This window comes from Equus przewalskii, chromosome 7, assembly GCF_037783145.1.
Source record: "Equus przewalskii isolate Varuska chromosome 7, EquPr2, whole genome shotgun sequence".
Classification (NCBI taxonomy): domain Eukaryota; kingdom Metazoa; phylum Chordata; class Mammalia; order Perissodactyla; family Equidae; genus Equus; species Equus przewalskii.
In genome coordinates this window covers 93955811-93975207 of record NC_091837.1, presented here as the reverse complement: position 1 = coordinate 93975207, position 19397 = coordinate 93955811, and the positions used below count along the sequence as shown (strand labels likewise).

Below are 19397 nucleotides of genomic sequence, written 5' to 3'. Positions count from 1 at the left end.
CGGTGCCCAGGAGCCACCCGTTCCCTGGTGAGCGATGTGCACTTTTGGTCCGGATTTACCTGAGCTCATTATTAGTTGGTGACTCAGTTCTACAACACATCAACAAACAGGCAGAGGAAAACCTAAGGAAGTGATGATTGTTGATACAGACTGTAGTCTTGCATGTGAGCATCTTAAATAGATACCTAGGACTGCTAGGGTTGATTACACTGAATCAGTGGTTTCAAGTTATGTGACAGGTAAAAAGAAACCCAAATGAATGACACACAAATACCACCTGGGAACAGGGCTATGGAAACCATGGAGCCTAAAATAAGCCTGAAAATGGCCTGTCTCCAAACCCTCCACTGATCTCAACATGATCTGTGCACACACAACAGCCCTGATGTGTCTCACGTTAGGAGCCTGGAATGTTACAAGGATTCCAGACCACAGACTCACTCACAGGGAGCTCACTGCTTAAAATCTTTGGCAAATGCTGTAACCGCTAGGCTGCTTCCTTGTGTGAAAGCAAATAATTCCTGTTCTTGCAACCTCAGATAGCTCCTGTAAGGCTCCAATGAAAAAGACAAGATTCAGGTATGTCAAAAAAAAAAAGTCCTTATATATTAGAGATACAGACTAAATATTTACAGATGAAATGACGCAGTATTTGAGTTTCATTTCAAAATAATATGGTGGAGGAGAATGGCTATAGATGAAACAAAATCAGCCGTGTATTGATATAACTGCTGAAGCTGAATGACAGGTGTATGAGGGCTGATAATACAATGGTGTTGACTTTTGTTTACTCAAAAGGTGAAAAAAAAAGAATGTACCTTTAAAAAATGAGAAAGTCTTATTAATTATGAAGAAAAACAGAGGGATTGTTAAGAAACATATTTGATGCAGCATTCAATATTCTTAAAAATACTATGTTTACTGAGTAATTTTTACAAATAATTCACTAAGAAATTTAATATGAATAAATGACTTAAGGTCATTTTGCCCTCTATGATTACAGAATATAGAAATGCTTATTTAAAATTACTCCCAAAACTGGTTCTTGATTTATAAATTGGAACTGGTAACTAAAGTAATACAATGTATTAAGATAATCAAAGAAGTCTGCTAATGTACAGGTTACCATATAATTAAGGCTCAGTTAAACTCAACAGTAGGGGATATTTTGCAAGAAGTTGGCCTCCGGAAGTCAATTAGCTTACCTGGGAGTAAGAATTCATGACGTGGCTCTGAATCTCATCCATCGTGTCAGTTCCGTAAGACACAGTGCCCAGATGCAGCCGCTTGAATATCATCTCATTCTGGGTGAGGGTTCCTATAGCAGATGTAGCAACAACAAAAAAATACATGAACACAGGGAGCTCATCAGGAAGATCAAGACATCCCACACACTTTACGTCCATAGGCCAGATGCTTGTCATACATTTGAACACACCTCTGCAGCAAAAATGTTCTACTCTGTAACACCAAGTATTTTTAAATGTTATTTGTCATTATTTTCATTTTACTAGTGAGAACAAGAAGTTTTCTTCCTAGCATGTCAAGTTCCCTTTTTAATAACTTTTAATAGTGTGAAGGGTTCTGGTTAGAGAAAGAAAGTTTAGTCCTGCCTTTCAGTTCAGATCTGTTATTTGGTACAAATGTAATGTTCGCCTGTTCTGAGAGAGATGATTCAAGTGTTTCATGTCTACCTGTGACTCCATACACACCAGTTAGGATTACTGTTCAAAGCAAAACAGCTCATCTGATGCAGAACTCCCACCCGAACAGAGAGGCTGTTTTAAGTTAAAAAGAATATTTTACAATGACTGTTTTAGAGATTGTTTTGATAAATCATCTTAAAAGAATGGATAAATTAGAGTTTCATAAACTTGAAAGACTGGCTACTATCAGGGATGCTCGCCAGTTGTATACATTTTTCCTTTTGCAAAGTTTTATGTCCCTTCTCTAATACCCTGAATAACCGCCTCCTGAATTTCATGAAAGTAAGCGGGAATAGAACATAATCATCAAAATTACATGAGAAGTGCAGTTTCAAAGGGTTTTTTCCTTGGTTATACCATCCTCATTAAATAAAGTAGAATGAACTTAAAATACTAGGTCATATTAAATAATGTAGCTAGCAATAATTCAGCTTCCAAATGAAATAAGGGAGTTCTATAAATGTATCAAAGATTTGAGATGAAAACGATAGTCCCACTATCTATAGCAAAAAGATAAAATTTTACACTAATTCCTATTAGTCTAAGTACAAAGTTCACCTCTATTAGGTGTGCCCAAATGAGCAGTTCTCTGAAAAATTATTTAACAAATATATTATTTAAATTCAAAATATTTTACTTATCAGAGTAATTGACAATTAAGAATTTCCTTTAGACTTTTTTCTCTGATATACACTGAACGTGAAGCATTATAATTTATAGTGGGGCATGGTAATGAGGCATAAATGCTAAGCAGTTTATAAATAGGAGTATGATTAATAATGCTTCTTTTAACCTAACTTCCTATTCCTAACAATTCTACATACACCACAAAGTTAAAGAACATCACAAAAGACACCTGCACAGCTCCTACCAAGAACGGACTGCTATTTCCTTAGGTCTTAAACCACCTTAAGCAAGTGACCAAAGCCCCTGAGTGAGGAGGCCACACTCCATCCCTCGCGGCTGTCACCTTATGCCACAGGGACAGGCACTGGCTGCAGGGCTTGCCAGGTGCTGAGACGTGATCCTTTGCTCCGCTGAAGGGACCGTTACCGATCTTCTCGCGCCAGCTCTCTGCTCGCACTTTCCCCACAGAGGTCCCTGCTCGCTGGGACTCACAGCCCAGCCTTCCCTTCCCCTGACAGCCTGCACGCTCCACCAGCAGTGTGCACCCAGGGTGCCCAAGAGGGGCCTGTGTAGGCTCATACTCCCTCCTGCAGGGACCTCGCTGAGATGGCACGACCCCCATGCACTCAGCCTCCTCATTGTGAAACGCCTGCCCGAGGGCTGGGGGACAAGCAGGCATCCAGGCAGAGGCGTGACACGGTAGGTCCCTGAGCACCACCACCATCGACGTCACCCCTACCCTTCCTTTACTGTCTGTATTCCATCGACCCTCACAACTTTCAACCCTACCTCAGAAATGAGGCGCGAGCCCTCTGCCCCTCTGACATCTACTCTGGAACTCTGTAGTTCTGCCCTCTTCATCTCCCATCCTGATTTGTAAGCCTCTGACCGGTTTCCAGTCCTCTAACCAGCCTGATCCTCCTAGAACAAGGACCCCTTCATTCTACTCTCCCCTGCTTAAACACCGCCAGTGACCCTCCACTGTTTCCAACCAAGCTCCTTAGAATGGAAAGCAGGTCCTTCAGTCGGCCTTCCTGTCAGATTGTAACGTTCCTTGCTGCAGCAAGGCTTCAGGATTCTCCAAACACACCATCAACTCTCACATTCCTGGAAACTTCCAATAAGCCTGGAATTCATTTATCTTTTTGGCAAAAAACTCCTTAAGAGGCATGACTACATGCTGGTTCTGGAGAACTTGCGTGCAAACCCCCGCTGTCACCTGCAGGCTATGGAAGCTCACGGCGCTGCGTGAGCTCTCAAGCCTCACTTGTTTGTCTGCAAAACAGAGAACGACCACCTAGCTTGCATGCAAACAGCAAGGAGCAAGTGAGATAACATGTCAAGTGTCTGAAACACAGAGGAGTGAAGGTGCCTCTCCCCAAGAAGCTTACGGCATGGCAGGCAGAGAGACACAGGGAACAGTTCTCTTTCTGAGAGGTAACAATGCAGCAGAACCTAAGTGCAGAGGCCCTGAGGTGCCTGGGGGAGGCGGGGACTGCATAAACCCCATGAACGACAGATGCTGATGCAAGGGGAGGGCTGGAGAGGGAACAGCAGGCGAAGCTGGAGAAACGACACGTGTCCCATCACCAAGGCATCCTGTGCCAGGCTTCTGGGTTCTGATTTCATACTGGGGACTCCTGGGTGAGTGAGAGTGACTGGTCACCATGCTGGGGATGGGTCACAGAGGTCCAAGTCGAGGAAGGAGCTGGTATAAAGGCGTAGGTGAGGAGTGACGAGGCTGTACGGGTCGACAGAAAGGAACAGACAAATTCCTGAAATATAGGAAAGCTGAGGCACCTGGACATCACTGCTGGACACAGAAGCTCCAAATCTGCTCAGAGCATGCTGAGGCCCACTGCCTCTGCTCAGGGATGCTGCCACTCACTGGGAAATAGGAGAGAGGAAAGTGGATAGAAGATGATGAGTCTGCTTCAGGAAATGATGAATCTGAAGTGCTGTAGGCAGACAGAGAGAGAAGACGGATGGCTATGTGCAGGGCCGGGGCTCAGAAGAGAAGGCTGGCCGGGAAGGCCTGTGATAGATGCTACTGCACATGTGTTTTTAGCCACTTGCAGAGCACACTGCACCTCTGAGCTGTATTTTGGTAATAATACTCCATTATCCTATGTTCATCATATATCTTACACTCCCAACTATGTCACGGGTATACCTTGCTGTTCCTTTCATCCCTTCAAATCAAGCACTGCATTTCATGGCATAGTGGCCCCACCAGATACCACTGACATTTGAATAGTTTTAAATTTATATGTAGTGCTGTTAGATAGCCTGGGGAAGACCCCTCATAAAGGCCTGCTACGGAAGGGCAGGGCGCGTGCTCATTCCTGTGTTATATGTAAGTTAATAAGGTGCAGAGAAATCCAGGAATCCTCACAGTCTGTTAGGAAATTAGTGAGACGAGCTCAGATGGTTTGATTACAATTTCTGTGTGTCTTCCACCATGTCAAGCTGCTTCAATTAGATACTTGCTAATTAACTTTTATGGGCTGTGCTAATATTTGTTGAAGAAGCTGAAAGAATGATTCAAAGAATAGATTCAGTTAAGGTTACAATGTATGTTAGGAATAAAAGAGATTTGGGGCCAGCCCCACCCCCAAGTGGTTAAGTTCACGTGCTCTGCTTCGGCAGCCCGGGGTTTCACTGGTTCAGATCCTGGGCGTGGACACGGCACCGCTCATCAAGCCATGCTGAGGCAGCATCCCACATGCCACAACTAGAAGGACCGGCAACTAAAAATACACAACTATGTACCACGGGGCTTTGGGGAGAAAAAGGAAAACTAAAATCTTAAAAAAAAGAGATTAAATTATACCTAGGAAAAAGGATAAGTCACTTTTAGAAAGAGATCAATCTTTTCTAGAAAGATCTCTTGGGCCATGTTTGATACATTTCAACAGGTTTTACAATAGTCAAGAAAAATAATCACAACATTTATTAAAATAAATGTGAACAATATGGTATTCATCATACCACAACTACAGCTTTTGGGAAAAAAATTTATACAACAAGGGTGAATAGAACAAACCCTCTATCTCACAACCTAGAACCTGGTAGAGGAAGCAAGTGTTTGGGGTAAAGGATGTTGCCCACTTTCAGCAGACGTGTCAGCAAAAGCAATTCTTGACAATGCACCAAGGCAAGCTACCGCTTCTGCTACACACCCTTCGAGGCCCCAGAATGGGGGTGGCAGTGGCCACCTGGACTCGAGCCTTCTGAGCATGGCCAGGGGCCCAGTCTTCTAGGACACGTTGTCTACGCTGTCAAGTGGGGGTGCACGACTGCATTACTGTAGACCGCCTAGCTAGAGCATTCTACAATTTGACATTTAGCTCTAAAAATTAATGTGTTTATAATAAACTGTATCAGCTATTTTCACAAATATTATCTTCCTTGATCCTCACAAAGACCCTGGGAGGAAACAGAAGCACAGACTGGTCAAGCCACGTATCTGTGGCCAGGACTCAGCCAGAGAGCATGCCGTGGTGTGCCACTGAGCAGTGTGCTTCACTGCAGATGTTTGTACTCTACATGAAACGCCAGAGGATCATTACACACTTATAGTTCTCTAGTTTAAAGACTATCACAGATATCAATGAAATGATGGCAAAAAGTAAGATAAATGTGCTTTTACATAAGACACATCCTAGTTAAAAGAAAAAATATTACACTGAAAGGAAATGTGACTCTTCTACTCTTAACCAAGACCTCTTTCCTATTTGCCAATCTAAAAGCAAGGTGTTTTGTTGCCTGTTTGCATTAATTTTTATTTTGAAATAATTACAGAGTCCCAGAGAGCTGCAGATACACAGGGGAATTCCCTGTGCCTTCCCCAGCTCCCCGCACTGGTTGTGTCCTACATAAGGATAGTGTAACACCAAACCAGGACTCTGGCGCCATCCAACGTGTGTGTGGTCCTGTGCCACCTCATCGCATGCACAAGTGTGTGTAGCCACGACTGCAGTCAAGGTGCAGAACTCTTCCAGCTCTACACAGACCTCCCTCACCAGTCCTTTGCAGTCGCATCCCTCCCTCGCCATCCCCGACCCTGGTGACCACGAATCAGTCCTCCGTCTCTGTACTTCTGTTATGCCAAGAATGGCCATCCAGGCTGCACATGTCATCTCCACTGACCGCCTGGCAGAGACTAAAGTCCAGCCCCTTCTTGGCCTTCTCTGACACCATACTGGCCAGGGAGTTGGGTCACCTCTGGACGGCCAGGCAAGGGTGCAAGTCTAGGGTCCGACTCAGTCTTTGGGGACAGGGGGTGGGGTTTTTTCTCAGCTCTACTAAGGTGTAACTGACATAGAGCACTGGGCACGTTTAAGGTGTATGACATGTTGATTCGATACATTTATATGCTGCCAAATGATTACCACCAAAGTGTTCGCTGACACCTCCAACCTCTCACAAAGCAAGGGGCCCAGTTTTCCTGTGGTCTTCGGCTCGAGTCAAGTGTGGAAGCTTCCGTCTTGCAGGCTGCTCCTTTGGACAGAGCGAGCAGCTCCTCTCGCGTGTCTGTCCCCGGGGATCTCTGGGTTGCTGGCTTCTTTAGTGGCCAGTGCAGGTACGAGGCAGAAGAGCACCTAAGGGATTGGCCACTGTCATTCCTGAGGCCCTGAGGGCCCGGCCAGTCTGCCTTCTTCTCCGTCCTCACGGTCTTATCTTGTGTTCCACGTGTAACGTCAGGTCTTAGCGTACTTGGCAGGAGGGAGAAGGGGAAGCACACTCACTCCATCGTTCCAGAACTGGATGCCTTCGTTTTCATTTTAAAAGTTGTAAATGCTCATTTGCCCTTAAAACACCCTGGGTCATCTGGTGTGTATATAACCCTTCCTACTTTTACCTATAATCAGAGGACATTGATGAGACAGGTACACGTTCATAGACTATCTTTTCACTTGACAGTACACACGGGTATTTTATGTTATTTTTAGTGAGTATATCCTAAGTCCACCATGAAATACCACGTTCTGTTGGACTGTTCTCCCAAAGACAGATACTCAGACAGTTTCTAATTTTTTGCTGTTACAAAGAATGCAGCTACATAAATCTTCCTTCTGTGGGGTCGATTCTTAAAGACGGGATTCAGAGACCACCATCTGAACTTATACACAGGCCACACTGGTCTTCCACAAGGCTGTACGCATCGTCACACCCGCCATCCACACGCAATGACCAGCAGTGTCATTAACAGGCATCAGTCATAATCACAGAGCTGTTCAGAAGCACAAAGCTGTTTCGAGGCACTAGCCCTGAACTACATTCTTAAGATTCACAAGTTATACATTCATTTACCTCGTGACTTTCACACCTGTTTTCTGATTTAAAAAACTATTAAATTCTACTATTCACATATAACTTGCTAATAGTCATGTACTTAAGAGGTTTTGGGATGAAATATTGCTATAATAAAACATTTTGGTTTTAAATTTATATTTTTTTCTTTAGTAGGGGCAGTAGTGTGAGTCGGACTGCACTGTTGTCAGCTGACCAGGATGCCCATGAGGTCAGGTCTCCTGCTCCCTGGCCTCAGATCAACAGGATGGAAGGGCTGCCTTCCAGGCTGGTGCCTCGGTGTCTAACGGTTCACATCCCAGCTGATCCTGAGCGCCGCTGCCCACCGGTCACCTGGAGACTTCAGTGCTGATGCCCGGGTCGCAGTGCTCAGCAACCAAATCAGAACATCCAAGGACAAAGTGAGGCACCGAGATTCACAGTCTGAGAACCACGGCGTCCGCCTTCTCCAGATAACAGACAGCGTGTTCCACGCAGTGTATCCGGTGAGGGAAGGATCAGTTTTAGAGAATTGACAGTAGCACAAACCCCACGATTTCTATACGTCAGCTTTTAGACACAATGGTGGCTATTTCCAGCAGTTCGTACATTTGCTGCGCTTCTTTCCCTTCAAAATTGAATACATAATCACCTGGATTGGGTTCAACAAACATGCAAATAAAGGCCAATAAGAGCTGCTTTTAACTCATCCAGTTACTTCCGAACTTATTTCCACAGCCATTTTAACTGCATTATGAGAACTACATCTATTTTATTATTAGTATCAGCACATTTATTTTTCCATTTTCCAATTATTTAGAAAATAAAAGAAAAAGGAGTTGAAATACATGAATGTTGCTGTTATCAAGAAGGCAACAAAGCAAATACTTTCCCCAACAAGCAACACAAAGTGATCCAAAGTGACACAAAGTGATCAAAGTGATAAAAAGCAATCCAAACCAACAGTCAGCTTGTCAAGGAGAGGATGTGGACATGCTGACTTTGAAAACTCACATGTATGAAGGTGAGCACACGTTTCAACCATGCCTATTCAAACAATCTGGGCAACTTAAAAGAATATAAAAAGTGCTTACAAGTTAATTATGATAATGCAACCAAAATTCCTTATCTGCATAAATATCATACACAGCATACAACTGGTCACTTGAAGAAACTTGCCATAATTTATTCTGAATACATACTTTACTAAAAATTCATAAATGAAGCTAAGGATGTAGGAGCGAGACTTGGTGGGGCGTAGACAAGGAGCCGAGCCCAGGTGACTGGTCTGAGCACTCTCCTGCTGCCGCTCGTCCAGGGCACCGCAGCTCCTCCTGCTCTCGCCAGCACCGAACATGCTCACAAAGCAGCGTCGTGGACGACACACTACTTGTCCAGGGCAAACAGGGCACAGGAAGCACAGCCACCCAGGGGAGCCGGCGCAGGAGCACAGGACGCCCAGTGAGTGGCGTCCGGGAGCCTGCGCGTCTGACGGGGGCTCTCCTGCTGCTCTTCACACACGTGGCCATTCTGTCAGGGCCATCAATCTTTGCTTCCTAATTACATAATTAGGAAATAATTCTTAGGTTTGAGGATTTAAATTCAGTATTAGATATAATTATTGTATGATAGTTGAGAGTCTTTAAAGGCAAAACAGGACTAACTACCAGACTGAGCTACACTTTTGTCTTTCACTAAACTAACTGTAATATAATGTATTTTAAAGTTCAACAAACTACTCTATTAAGAGCACTTAAAATACCATAAAAAATCAAATGAAGACAATTTTTGACCTATAACGTCCAACTCCCTAGTTTTATATTTGATGAAAATGAGGTTAAGTTACTGGCTGAGGACACAACAGGTGATAGCAGAGAACTATGAGGTTGCATACACTATCGGTCTCTTTAAAACATAAGCATATTATCAAAATACATACATAAGCATATAAAAATACCTATTCAACACACACATAATGCCACTCTAAGATGCTCCAAGAGGGCGGAGCCCCACGGAAGGGTCGCTGTGGCGGCTCTGGCTTCCTTCTACGCAGCCATCATTGCGGTTTGCAATCACGTCCCTCTGGCCTTAGCTACTGAATGCCTGTCTCCCCTGCTGGACTGGATGCTCCTTGAGGACACGACCAGTGTCATTTTGTCTCCAACTCTATCCCCAGAACCTGACTCTTAAGTAGGAGCCAAAAGAGTTGTTGACTAAAGGAATATAAAAAAATGAAGCTAACGCTCTTTTAAAAAGAAGAGGCTGGTGGTGGAAGGTATGTAGGACATTGCAAATTAGAGAAATGGAAACAACTGCATTTCTGTTTCTCAACTAAAGTATTTTCTAAGTGGAATCCAAAGCTGGAAGCACTGTGCAAAAAAGCAGAGGACACTTTGTATATTTAATTCTCTCCTGTCCTGAAAAGTAATTAGATTTATCTGAAAAATCCTTTTTTTCTTTGTTTATTGACTGCAAATTGTAGTTACCTGTGATGCTTAACACAGATTTAGGAACATGTAAACATTTTTAAAAGCAACATGACAATATGTTTAGAGACAATCCACATATATTCACATTAATTAATTGATTTTGGAAACGTGCCATTTCTGATGGCAGGTAGTAAAATATCTGCCATCAGAGACCCGGGGCAGGATCACTGCATTTGGAGTGAAGCTGCACCAATGATACGAACACATCTAAAAAGGAAATGGAGAGAGAGCAAGGCTTGGCTTACATGGAATCTGCCTCACGTGAAAATTATTCTTTAAATATCCACTTACATTCTGCCCTCAACTACAATATCCCCTTACCTAAACTTCAGTGGGCCAAAGAGGAGTAAGAAAAACTTCAGAAAATTTCTGGAAACTTTACAGATTTTAAAATTTACACAGCTTTCTTGGAGGAATTGAAAATGAAAGAATCCAGATAGTTATAAACATAATTACATGCCAATTCCACTTCAGTAGCCAATGTATTTATGCTGCTTTAGGAAGGAAGTTGATTTGAAGAGAAAAATGTTGATTTTGAATGTCTTGTCAAATGCCACACTTTCCCAGTAATAATAGCATTTAACATGTGGAAATGCACCCTGGAAGGCCCCAACGGCATGTGGGCATCACTCTTGCTGTGTGTGTGCACATGCATACCTACAGCTGGGATAAAAAAGAACCTTGCGAAATTCAATTATGAATGTGAGAAACACAAAACACCAGGAACTGAAATTCAGGAATTTATTTTCTTTCCCACCCCCTCTGTACTTTTTTAGAGGAAATATGAAACATACACAAAAGTGGACAGAAGCGTGTCATGAAAAGCATGGTGCAGGGCCCCGCTTCAGCAAGGACCGCCTCAGGGCCTCACTTCTTCATGCAAACCCCATCCACTCTCTGTGTATTATGGCTGAGACCAACCTGAGACATGCCATTCGTCCATGAGCATGTCTGTGTTAGTAACGAAAGAAAGGGCTCTTAAAACAGAGAACCCCAATGTCGTCAGACCAAAAAGTAGCAGTGACTCCTAATGTCAAAGAGCAAGGCAGGGCCGTGCCTTCCAGTTGTGTCGTCAGCGTCAAGTTTTTATACTGTTGTTTGAACGTGGACCCAGGCAGGTCTCCTGAGCCTCTCTGATCATAGCCTTCTCCCCTCTTTTTCCCTTGTAACTGAACTTATTAAAGCAACCAACTGACCGCTTCAGTGACCTGCAGTGCCGTTTCACACGCGCCTGCAGGCTCGGGATCTGCTATAACCTGTGCAGGGCAGACAGGGCTCCACAGACCACTCTGCGCAAGCAGAGCTCTTCCACCAGGAGGCATGGCATCCGCTGCCTCTTCCTGTGATGGTAATGGGTGCTGTTGGTCAGTTCCTGCACCACAAATCCATCCTGGGTTGAAAGTGGCATCTGTTTGAGTCATATGGCATTTACTTTGGAGTATCTTTTCCTGGAGATTATTGAAGATGAAAAATCTGGCATTCCCAAATGCAAATAAATCCATATAGACAACAGATATTTTCCAAAACCAACGGCAAATCGTTACGATCACTCCATTCACAGACTGCTAGACACTGGGGTGCAGAGCGAATACTAGTTTAACACTTCGCTTTAGCTAGCTGTCTTCCATTAGCCTGGTGACAGTATTTCAAGTTCTGAGATTCCCAACTTCAACTGTGCTACCATATTTTGCTTCTTATTACCATTTGGAGAAATCTCTAGAGTAATTCTACACAAAGATTCCTTGAAAATATGGGGGGTCAGATAGTGCCACAGATACATACAAGCAGAATAAATACTAAATATGAATATACTGTTGCATTTATACATCTGGTTTAAAATAATTTAAAAGATAACTGAAGCCCAGGTTTGAACTATTTCTTTCTCCTTCTGGGTCATGTTTATAAAGCTTTGTGTTTAGATAGATACCTAAAAGCTCCTTGTTCAGTTGCTTAACTGAGCCAGGGAGAATGAAATAGAAAACAAATTTAGCTTCTGAAAACCAAGCAATTTAAATAGATGATCATTTTGGTGCTTACACTAGGTCTATGATCCATTTTGAGCTAATTTCTGTACATGGTGTGAGGTAGGGGTCCAACTTCATTCTTTCGCATGTGGAAATGCAGTTTTCCCAGCACCATTTGTTGAAGAGACTATTCTCTCCCATTGAGTGTCTTGGCACCCTTATTGAAAACCAATCAACCATAAGTGTCAGGACTTATTTCTGGACTCTCGATTCTATTCCTTTGATTTTTATGTCTATCCTTATGCCAGTACCACACAGTCTTGATCACTGTAGCTTTGTAATAAGTTTTGAAATGAGAAACTGTTGAGTCCTCCAACTTTGTGTTTCTTCCAAGATTGTTTTAGCTATACTGGGCCCCATGTACTTCCATATTAATTTTAGGATTAGCTTGTCAAATTTCTGAAAAGAAGGAAGTGGGATTTTGATAGGGATTGTATAGAACCCATAGATCAATTTCGGGAATACCACTGCCGACTTAACACTTGAAGTACTGATTTTATCTTTTGATGCTACTGTAAATGGTACTGTTTTCTTAATTCTATTTCTGGATAAGTCATTGCTAGTGTACAGAAATACGATTCATTTTTGTATACTGATCTTGTATCTTAAGCCTTACTAAACTCATTTATTGATTCTAATGGATTTTGAGGAGATTCCTTAGGATCTTCTATATAAAGACCACGTCAGACACAAATAGATAGCTTTACTCTCCTTTATAATATGGATGCCTTTTTCTTTTTCTTGCCTTGTTGCTTGGATAGAAGCTTGAATGTTCACAGCAGCATTGGTCATTACAGACAAAAAGCAGAAACAACGCTAATGTCCATCAACTGATAAATAGATAAATAAAATGTGGTGCATCCATACAATGGGATATTATCCGGCAATAAAAAAGAATGAAGCACTGACACATGCTATCATGTGGCTGAACCTTGAGAATGTTGCACTGAGTGAAAGAAGCCACTCACAAAAGGCCACATAACGTATGGTTCCATTGATGTGGAAAGTCCAGAATAGGCAAATGCATTGAGGCAGGAAGCAGATTCGGGGTTACCTAGGGCTGGGGTGGGGGAAGGGGAAGGACGGGGACGACAGCTGGTGAGCACAAGGTGGTTTTGCGGAGTGAGGGAAATGTTCTAAGTGCAGTGTGGTGAAGGGTGCACAGCAGTTATTAGCCAAATGCTGAGAGAGTGATCTATCCTGACGGTTTGTCATTTGAATCAAACACTATGTAATGATAACTGCTGAATCTTCTAAAATTTCTAAGTTGCTAATAAATCATATTTCAAGCAGTTTAAAACTGATATATTCTAATCAATGACTAGCATCGCTCATCAAACAAACAATGAAATTTGGCTCTGTTATTTTGCCATTTGAACAAATGTATTCACATCTTGTTGGGTTAAAGAAACTGGAATATTTATGCAGACATTCCTTTATGTAAGTGGCACATACAATTTCTTAACATATTAAGATGAATCCTGAAAATAATTTTTAAAATTTCAATGATGTTTTTATTTCAGAGCTGACTCTGTAAAATGCTGAGCAGGAAAGTCAGTGGGGATTTCAGACTTTCTATTCTTTTGTACAGCAGGTAAGTAGTAAGATTCAATCAGTTATTAAGAGTCAACAATGTAAAATTATTTTTCAAATCTTAAATGATTTTCATGATTTCAACCAGTTGATAGTTTCTACAATTTTTGTCATCTTAATACAACAAAAGTTATGTCCCAAACTTGAAACTTCACAAAGGGGCGAGACTAACTTAGGCAGACAGATGTGGAGAGCCACCACGTCAGAGAGCTTCACAGTGACCTGGTCATTGTGGTAGTTCTATGGACAGAAAGTGTCTGGGACAAAAGGTTTGTCTGTGATTCCTGAAAAAAAAAAAACGTGTAGTTCTTCAATAAAGCGGCCTTTTTGGACCACAATGAGTGAAGCAGGCAAAGAGGAAATTAATTCCTAACAAAAAAGCCCTGCAGGCATCATTCTCAGGGTGGCAACAGATGTGATTCACAACCACGCAGAGGAGACATCACTGGAGAAGCAGATGCAAAGCTTTCTGATCAAATATTGCTGGCCTGTGATTTGGCCTCATATCGAAGCTCTAACACACTGCAGCAGAAGAGCGAGGGAGCGATTACAGCAGAGAAACAAAAGCAACTCTGCCTCCGCTCCCAGGGACAGGCAGCTAGCTTCTCTAGATTGCGCGTAGCTGCCTGTGAAGGTTCTAGTAAAGCAAAGGAACGACCACAGGGAATCGGCAGCCACATGAAAGCACAAAGGCACTTAGATCTTACAATGAAGGAGTGGAAACAAAACTTCTAAGGTGATAACACTAATTTACCAAAGTGAGAGTACGCAGTGACTTTTAAAATACCTAACATTATTTAATGTGGAGTCACATATTATATTTGCTGTAAAGGAGGCTTTCTCCAAAGGTTATCATTCCCAGCACTGTGGGCATCTGCTCAACCACCGCATGTGCTGTGCTGAGTATCTCACTCGGTCCAAACACCCCCAAAATGTTAACTACAGCACTCACACCCAAGTGTTCACATTAGCAAACACCTGTACCAGTAAGACTGTTCACACTTGTCACAGCTGAAGACCCCGGTCATCACCATCAGGCAGGAGAGACCGCAACTGTCCTCTGGTTCAAGGACACTAACAAACATTTCTAAGTCTTACTTGTGAGAGGTACAAGCTTTGTACATATGCACTAATGGCATACACACCATGCTCTGCTGCCTTTGCAAACTATGGAAACAGCACTTCCTCATCACAGACGATGCCACCCTATGAAAATCACTTGTGATTCAAGTCTAAACAATGTGGCATTTTAGGTAATAGATGCTATAATTAAAAAGCAAGTCCTAAAAAACTTGTTGTTTTAGTAGATGTTTTTAGTAATGGTTTTCTTCTACATGAAGATAAAAACTCTCTAACAAAGGAATTAATATATTGCTTTAATAGGCTGCAGCCTGAGTTAAGTTTTAAAATTTAGGAGTTCTCTGCAGCATTGTTCTTTAAACAAAGGCACTGTCAAATGCAACCAGTGAGAAGATTAAAGTTCTCCCAGCAGATTAAGTACAAGTGATCTGTCCTCCAGTTTCAGCATCATTTGCTCATTTATCACATAACGTCTAGTATTTCTGGTCAGTGTCAATAAGCTCTGTATCCTGGCAGTTAACAGATGTCGACTCCTGTCGAATGAATTACTTTATGTTTCACGCACTGGTGGCCGCAGATGTGTCACTATAGCAACATCATTAATTTCAGATCTTACCGGAAACGTGCACTCCAATCAAACCTAATTATACCACATTGCTTTCTTGTCCACAAGAAGGAAACTGTAATGCAATTATTGGGATACTTCATTTTCTATTCTGCTGCGGAAAACGAGAGAGGCACTATGATGGACACTTCTTGTCAAAAAGCTGCCTGATGAAGCACAAACCCAATTTACAATCATAGGAAGGACCACCTCACAGTTACGTTAGCAACCTAAGGCTCCTTACACAACAGCTCATTCTTAACCATTTCAGCGGAAACTCGGGCCTCTCAGAAGATGTTTGCAAACTGCCTTACACCCCTATCTCTGATATTGAGAACTCAAAATTCTTCACCCTCTACCAAACAACCACCTACTGTCAGACCCTCTGTGACCATGGAGGCCACCACAGTGACCGCTAAAACCTGACCAACTTCTGATTTCCATCCTGAAGGGGAGAGCAGAAGAGTTGAATTATTTATGTGAACAAAGTAAGGAACAAAAAGCAGAGCATGATTACTGAAGTTCTGGGAATAAAAATGCATATCAGTAAATACCAGATATATGCCAGCTTCACCAGGACAATAATGCAAAGAGTGCAGACAGTTTTTGGAATCTGACCGTGCCTCGTGGTTATGTGTGCCTGACTATCCCAGTTATGTCCTCCTGTGTGAATACCACCACAAAACCTTCCTGGCTGACAACACGCAGCTTTCCTCAGAAGGGTTAGGGGATTTACCCAAGATCACACAGCATTAAAGATTCTCCCCCAGGTCTGTTGCCAGGCTCCATCCGACTGTGTGAAAAGCATGTTTTCACAGAGTGAAAGCAAGGATGGGACTAAATCCTATTTACCTGCTTGCAGTGACAAGACAACTAGACACTTAGTCCTCTATTTGCATCACCACGAGTAGCCACAGCAACACTCCCTGCTCCGAGCCCCTGGGATCTTGACCCAAGGCTGACGCCCTCAGGAAGGAGGAGACCCAGTCCCTCCAGCCGGGTGGCCTCTGACATCTACTGCTTTGACCAGGAATGTAGCAGGAGTCAGGGTGCGGGACCCTGAGACCAGGATGCAAGTCAAGAGTTCCCTGGAGATGGCTGCACAGTAATCGTGAAGTCCTGGGAGAGGTCACAGCTGCAGACATGGTGGGGAGATGCCCAAATGTAGATGAGACCGTCTCCCATGGGACAGACACAGTGCTGTCACAGGGCGTGCACACAGAAGTGCTCCACAGGGGCCAGCCCCGTGGCCGAGTGGTTAAGTTTGCGCTCTCTGCTTCGGCGGCCCAGGGTTTCGCCGGTTCGGATCCTGGGCGTGGACATGGCACCGCTCATCAGGCCATGGTGAGGCGGTGTCCACATGCCACAACCAGAAGGACCCACAACTAAAATATATAACTATACACTGGGGGGATTTGGGGAGAAAAAGCAGAAAAAGAAAAAAGATTGGCAACAGTTGTTAGCTCAGGTGCCAATCTTTTTAAAAAAAGAAGTGCTCCACAAACAGCGTTCACCTTGTGATTATTGAGAAAGGTTCTGAAAAAAATCTAGACCAAAATAATAATATCAAGAACCCCATACAGTGTCAACATTAGGAACTAATGGCAGAAAATCTTCTCCAATAACTTCTAGTATAAAAAGGCCTTTTGGAAAATAAAACGCAGAAGATTTTCTCTCACTAATATATTTTATATAATTTTTCTATGATTCTTTTTAAATCTCAGGAACCAAGATTATTTATTAGGCTAAACCTTAAGAAGCATTGCTTTTGCCTTTTAAAAGTAGCAGAGTGAAACGTGGGAAGAAATAAGGTTTCACTTTTATGACTGAGTAAAAGCCACTTATCCTCAGCCTGAATGTAACTCAAATTCAACAGAGAGAGGTGGAGGGGCTATGGAATCTCCCACCATTGTTTAAAATGCAAAATAAAAAGCACTTTAAGGAGAAATAACATCACACAACCTTTACTTACTAACACCAACCAGCCAGAGACACAGAGAGAAAAGAAAGAACCAGTTACTCGTCAAGTTTTAGTGGATGCTCTCAGGCATATGCTTCCTGAATTAGGATGAAATAACAGGTCAATGCCATGCCTAGAAGTATTATATGCAGATTTAAAATGGCCACAAAAGGACTGCTGGTCCAGATGAGACGAACTAGACCATCCCTGCTCCTCAGTGATGAGCACAATCTCAACCCTGAAAACGGTGAGGAGGCGACCACAGGACGCTCTGAAAAGGCGGGACCAGAAGGTGCGGGTGTGGAGCCCGGCCTGGAGGACAGCACAGTGTGGGCATTGTGCATCCTCCTGCCCCACAGAGGAAGACCCCAGACCTTTCTCAGTTCAACGTTTTACTGTGACATCCACCCACGTTGATGTAAATATCTGTATTTCATCATCACTATTTAGTATTCAATTGTAACTACGTTCCATAATTTATCCCTTGTACTGATAACTTTTTTGTGTTATATCCAGACAGTTTGTTTTCATCATCCAAAACAATGCTATGAACATGCTTGTATGTCTCCTGATGTAGATGCGCACACATTTCCTTACGGAACAGAAGCAGGAGTGAAATTGTTGTGTTGATAATGTCAAACTTTGTTTTATAATGTGGTGTGCCAAGTAACATTCCTACAATAGTGAATAAAATTTCCTGATTCATCCTATACTTGCAAACACATCAGACTTTTTAATGTGGGGAGAAATGACATCTTTATTGCATTAAGACGTCCTATCATGAAAACAGTGTACCTATCCATTTAATCAGTCATCTGTAAGGTCTTCCAAAATTTAAAGACTTACATCCATATAACATCCAGACTCATACTTTTTGTTCCTATTCTAATTGGCACTTTTAGAATTAAGTGTCCCAATTGTTGCTGGTATATAGAAATGCAGTTTAATTTTGATATTGAGTTTATATATGAAACTAAGTTCTCTTATAATTCTAAAAATTTTCCTGATGGTTCTCTTGAGTTTCCTTGTAAACAATCACTGAATTTGTTTTCTTTGGGAACACTCTGCTTTTTCGCATGGGTACTTTGATTTCATGCTGTGATTCTTGATCTACGATTTTATCTATCAATGAAGACCAGGCTGACTAGTGTGGTAAGCTGGGGTGGATTTCTTCTGTTGATGACGTGAAGCCTGATGACTCCACGTGCCTCAGCCCATATACCTGTTGGCTATGAACTAAGAATTTCTCCAGGATTCTGTTCTGGAGCAATGTTCTTACACTTCCGTAGGGTCTCTTTAGGAGCCATTCTGAATCTGGGTTTGCTTTGTTCTGGCTTCTCCATCAGACTAATTCCAGAGATGACTCAATTTCTGGATCTTCTAATGGCCCTTCTGCTGGGTTTCTAGTATTGTTATAGATTTTTTTCCTTTAAAGTTTCTCCTGTGGGCCCAATGAGGTTGGGAAGGGAAAATCTGAAGATATTTTCCCAGTCTACCTTTCTGACCCTGAGCCCTTCAAGCTGTTACTTCCGAGTTATTCTGATTTATGAGCATTACCTTACTGGCCAATTCCTGAACGTCCCACAAGGACAAGCCCTAAGGAAAACCAAACACAACCCAACAACTGGATTTTGGCTGAACTGCAGTAAACTTACAAATTCATTATGAAGGCTGACATCTACAGGATACTGAATTTTCACATTTGGGACCATAGTGCGTCTCTGCATTTATTTCAGTCTTGTTTACGGTGCTCTGTAATGTCTGGTCGTTTTCTTCACATGTGTCCTTATGTTCCTCACGTTTGGGCCTATTTGTGTTATGTGCACTTAAGCTGTTGTGAGTAAGGTCTCTAGTCCTCCGCCCACCATGCACCAACAGAGCCCCGTGTATTTAATCTGTCTCCCGCCCCTTCACTGCGCTCTTAGTTTAGAAGTTGGTTTCCTTGGCTGATCGTTACATCTGCAAATATTCGCTGCTTCTTTTGGTCATATATACTGTTTCTACTTCTTGTTTTACCTC

The 19397-nt window shown here is 42.6% G+C and overlaps 1 protein-coding gene across 22 annotated transcripts in view; it reads right to left on the bottom strand.

The window, feature by feature from the left end:
• ATP9B (ATPase phospholipid transporting 9B (putative)) overlaps positions 1 to 19397 on the bottom strand; it is a 280418-nt gene that overhangs the window by 60024 nt on the left and 200997 nt on the right. For all 22 annotated transcript variants that reach the window (XM_070627960.1, XM_070627961.1, XM_070627971.1 and 19 more), the window contains one exon: positions 1206 to 1318. In XM_070627960.1, coding sequence (XP_070484061.1) covers positions 1206 to 1318 — 113 coding nt within the window. The remainder of the gene's footprint in view (positions 1 to 1205; positions 1319 to 19397) is intronic.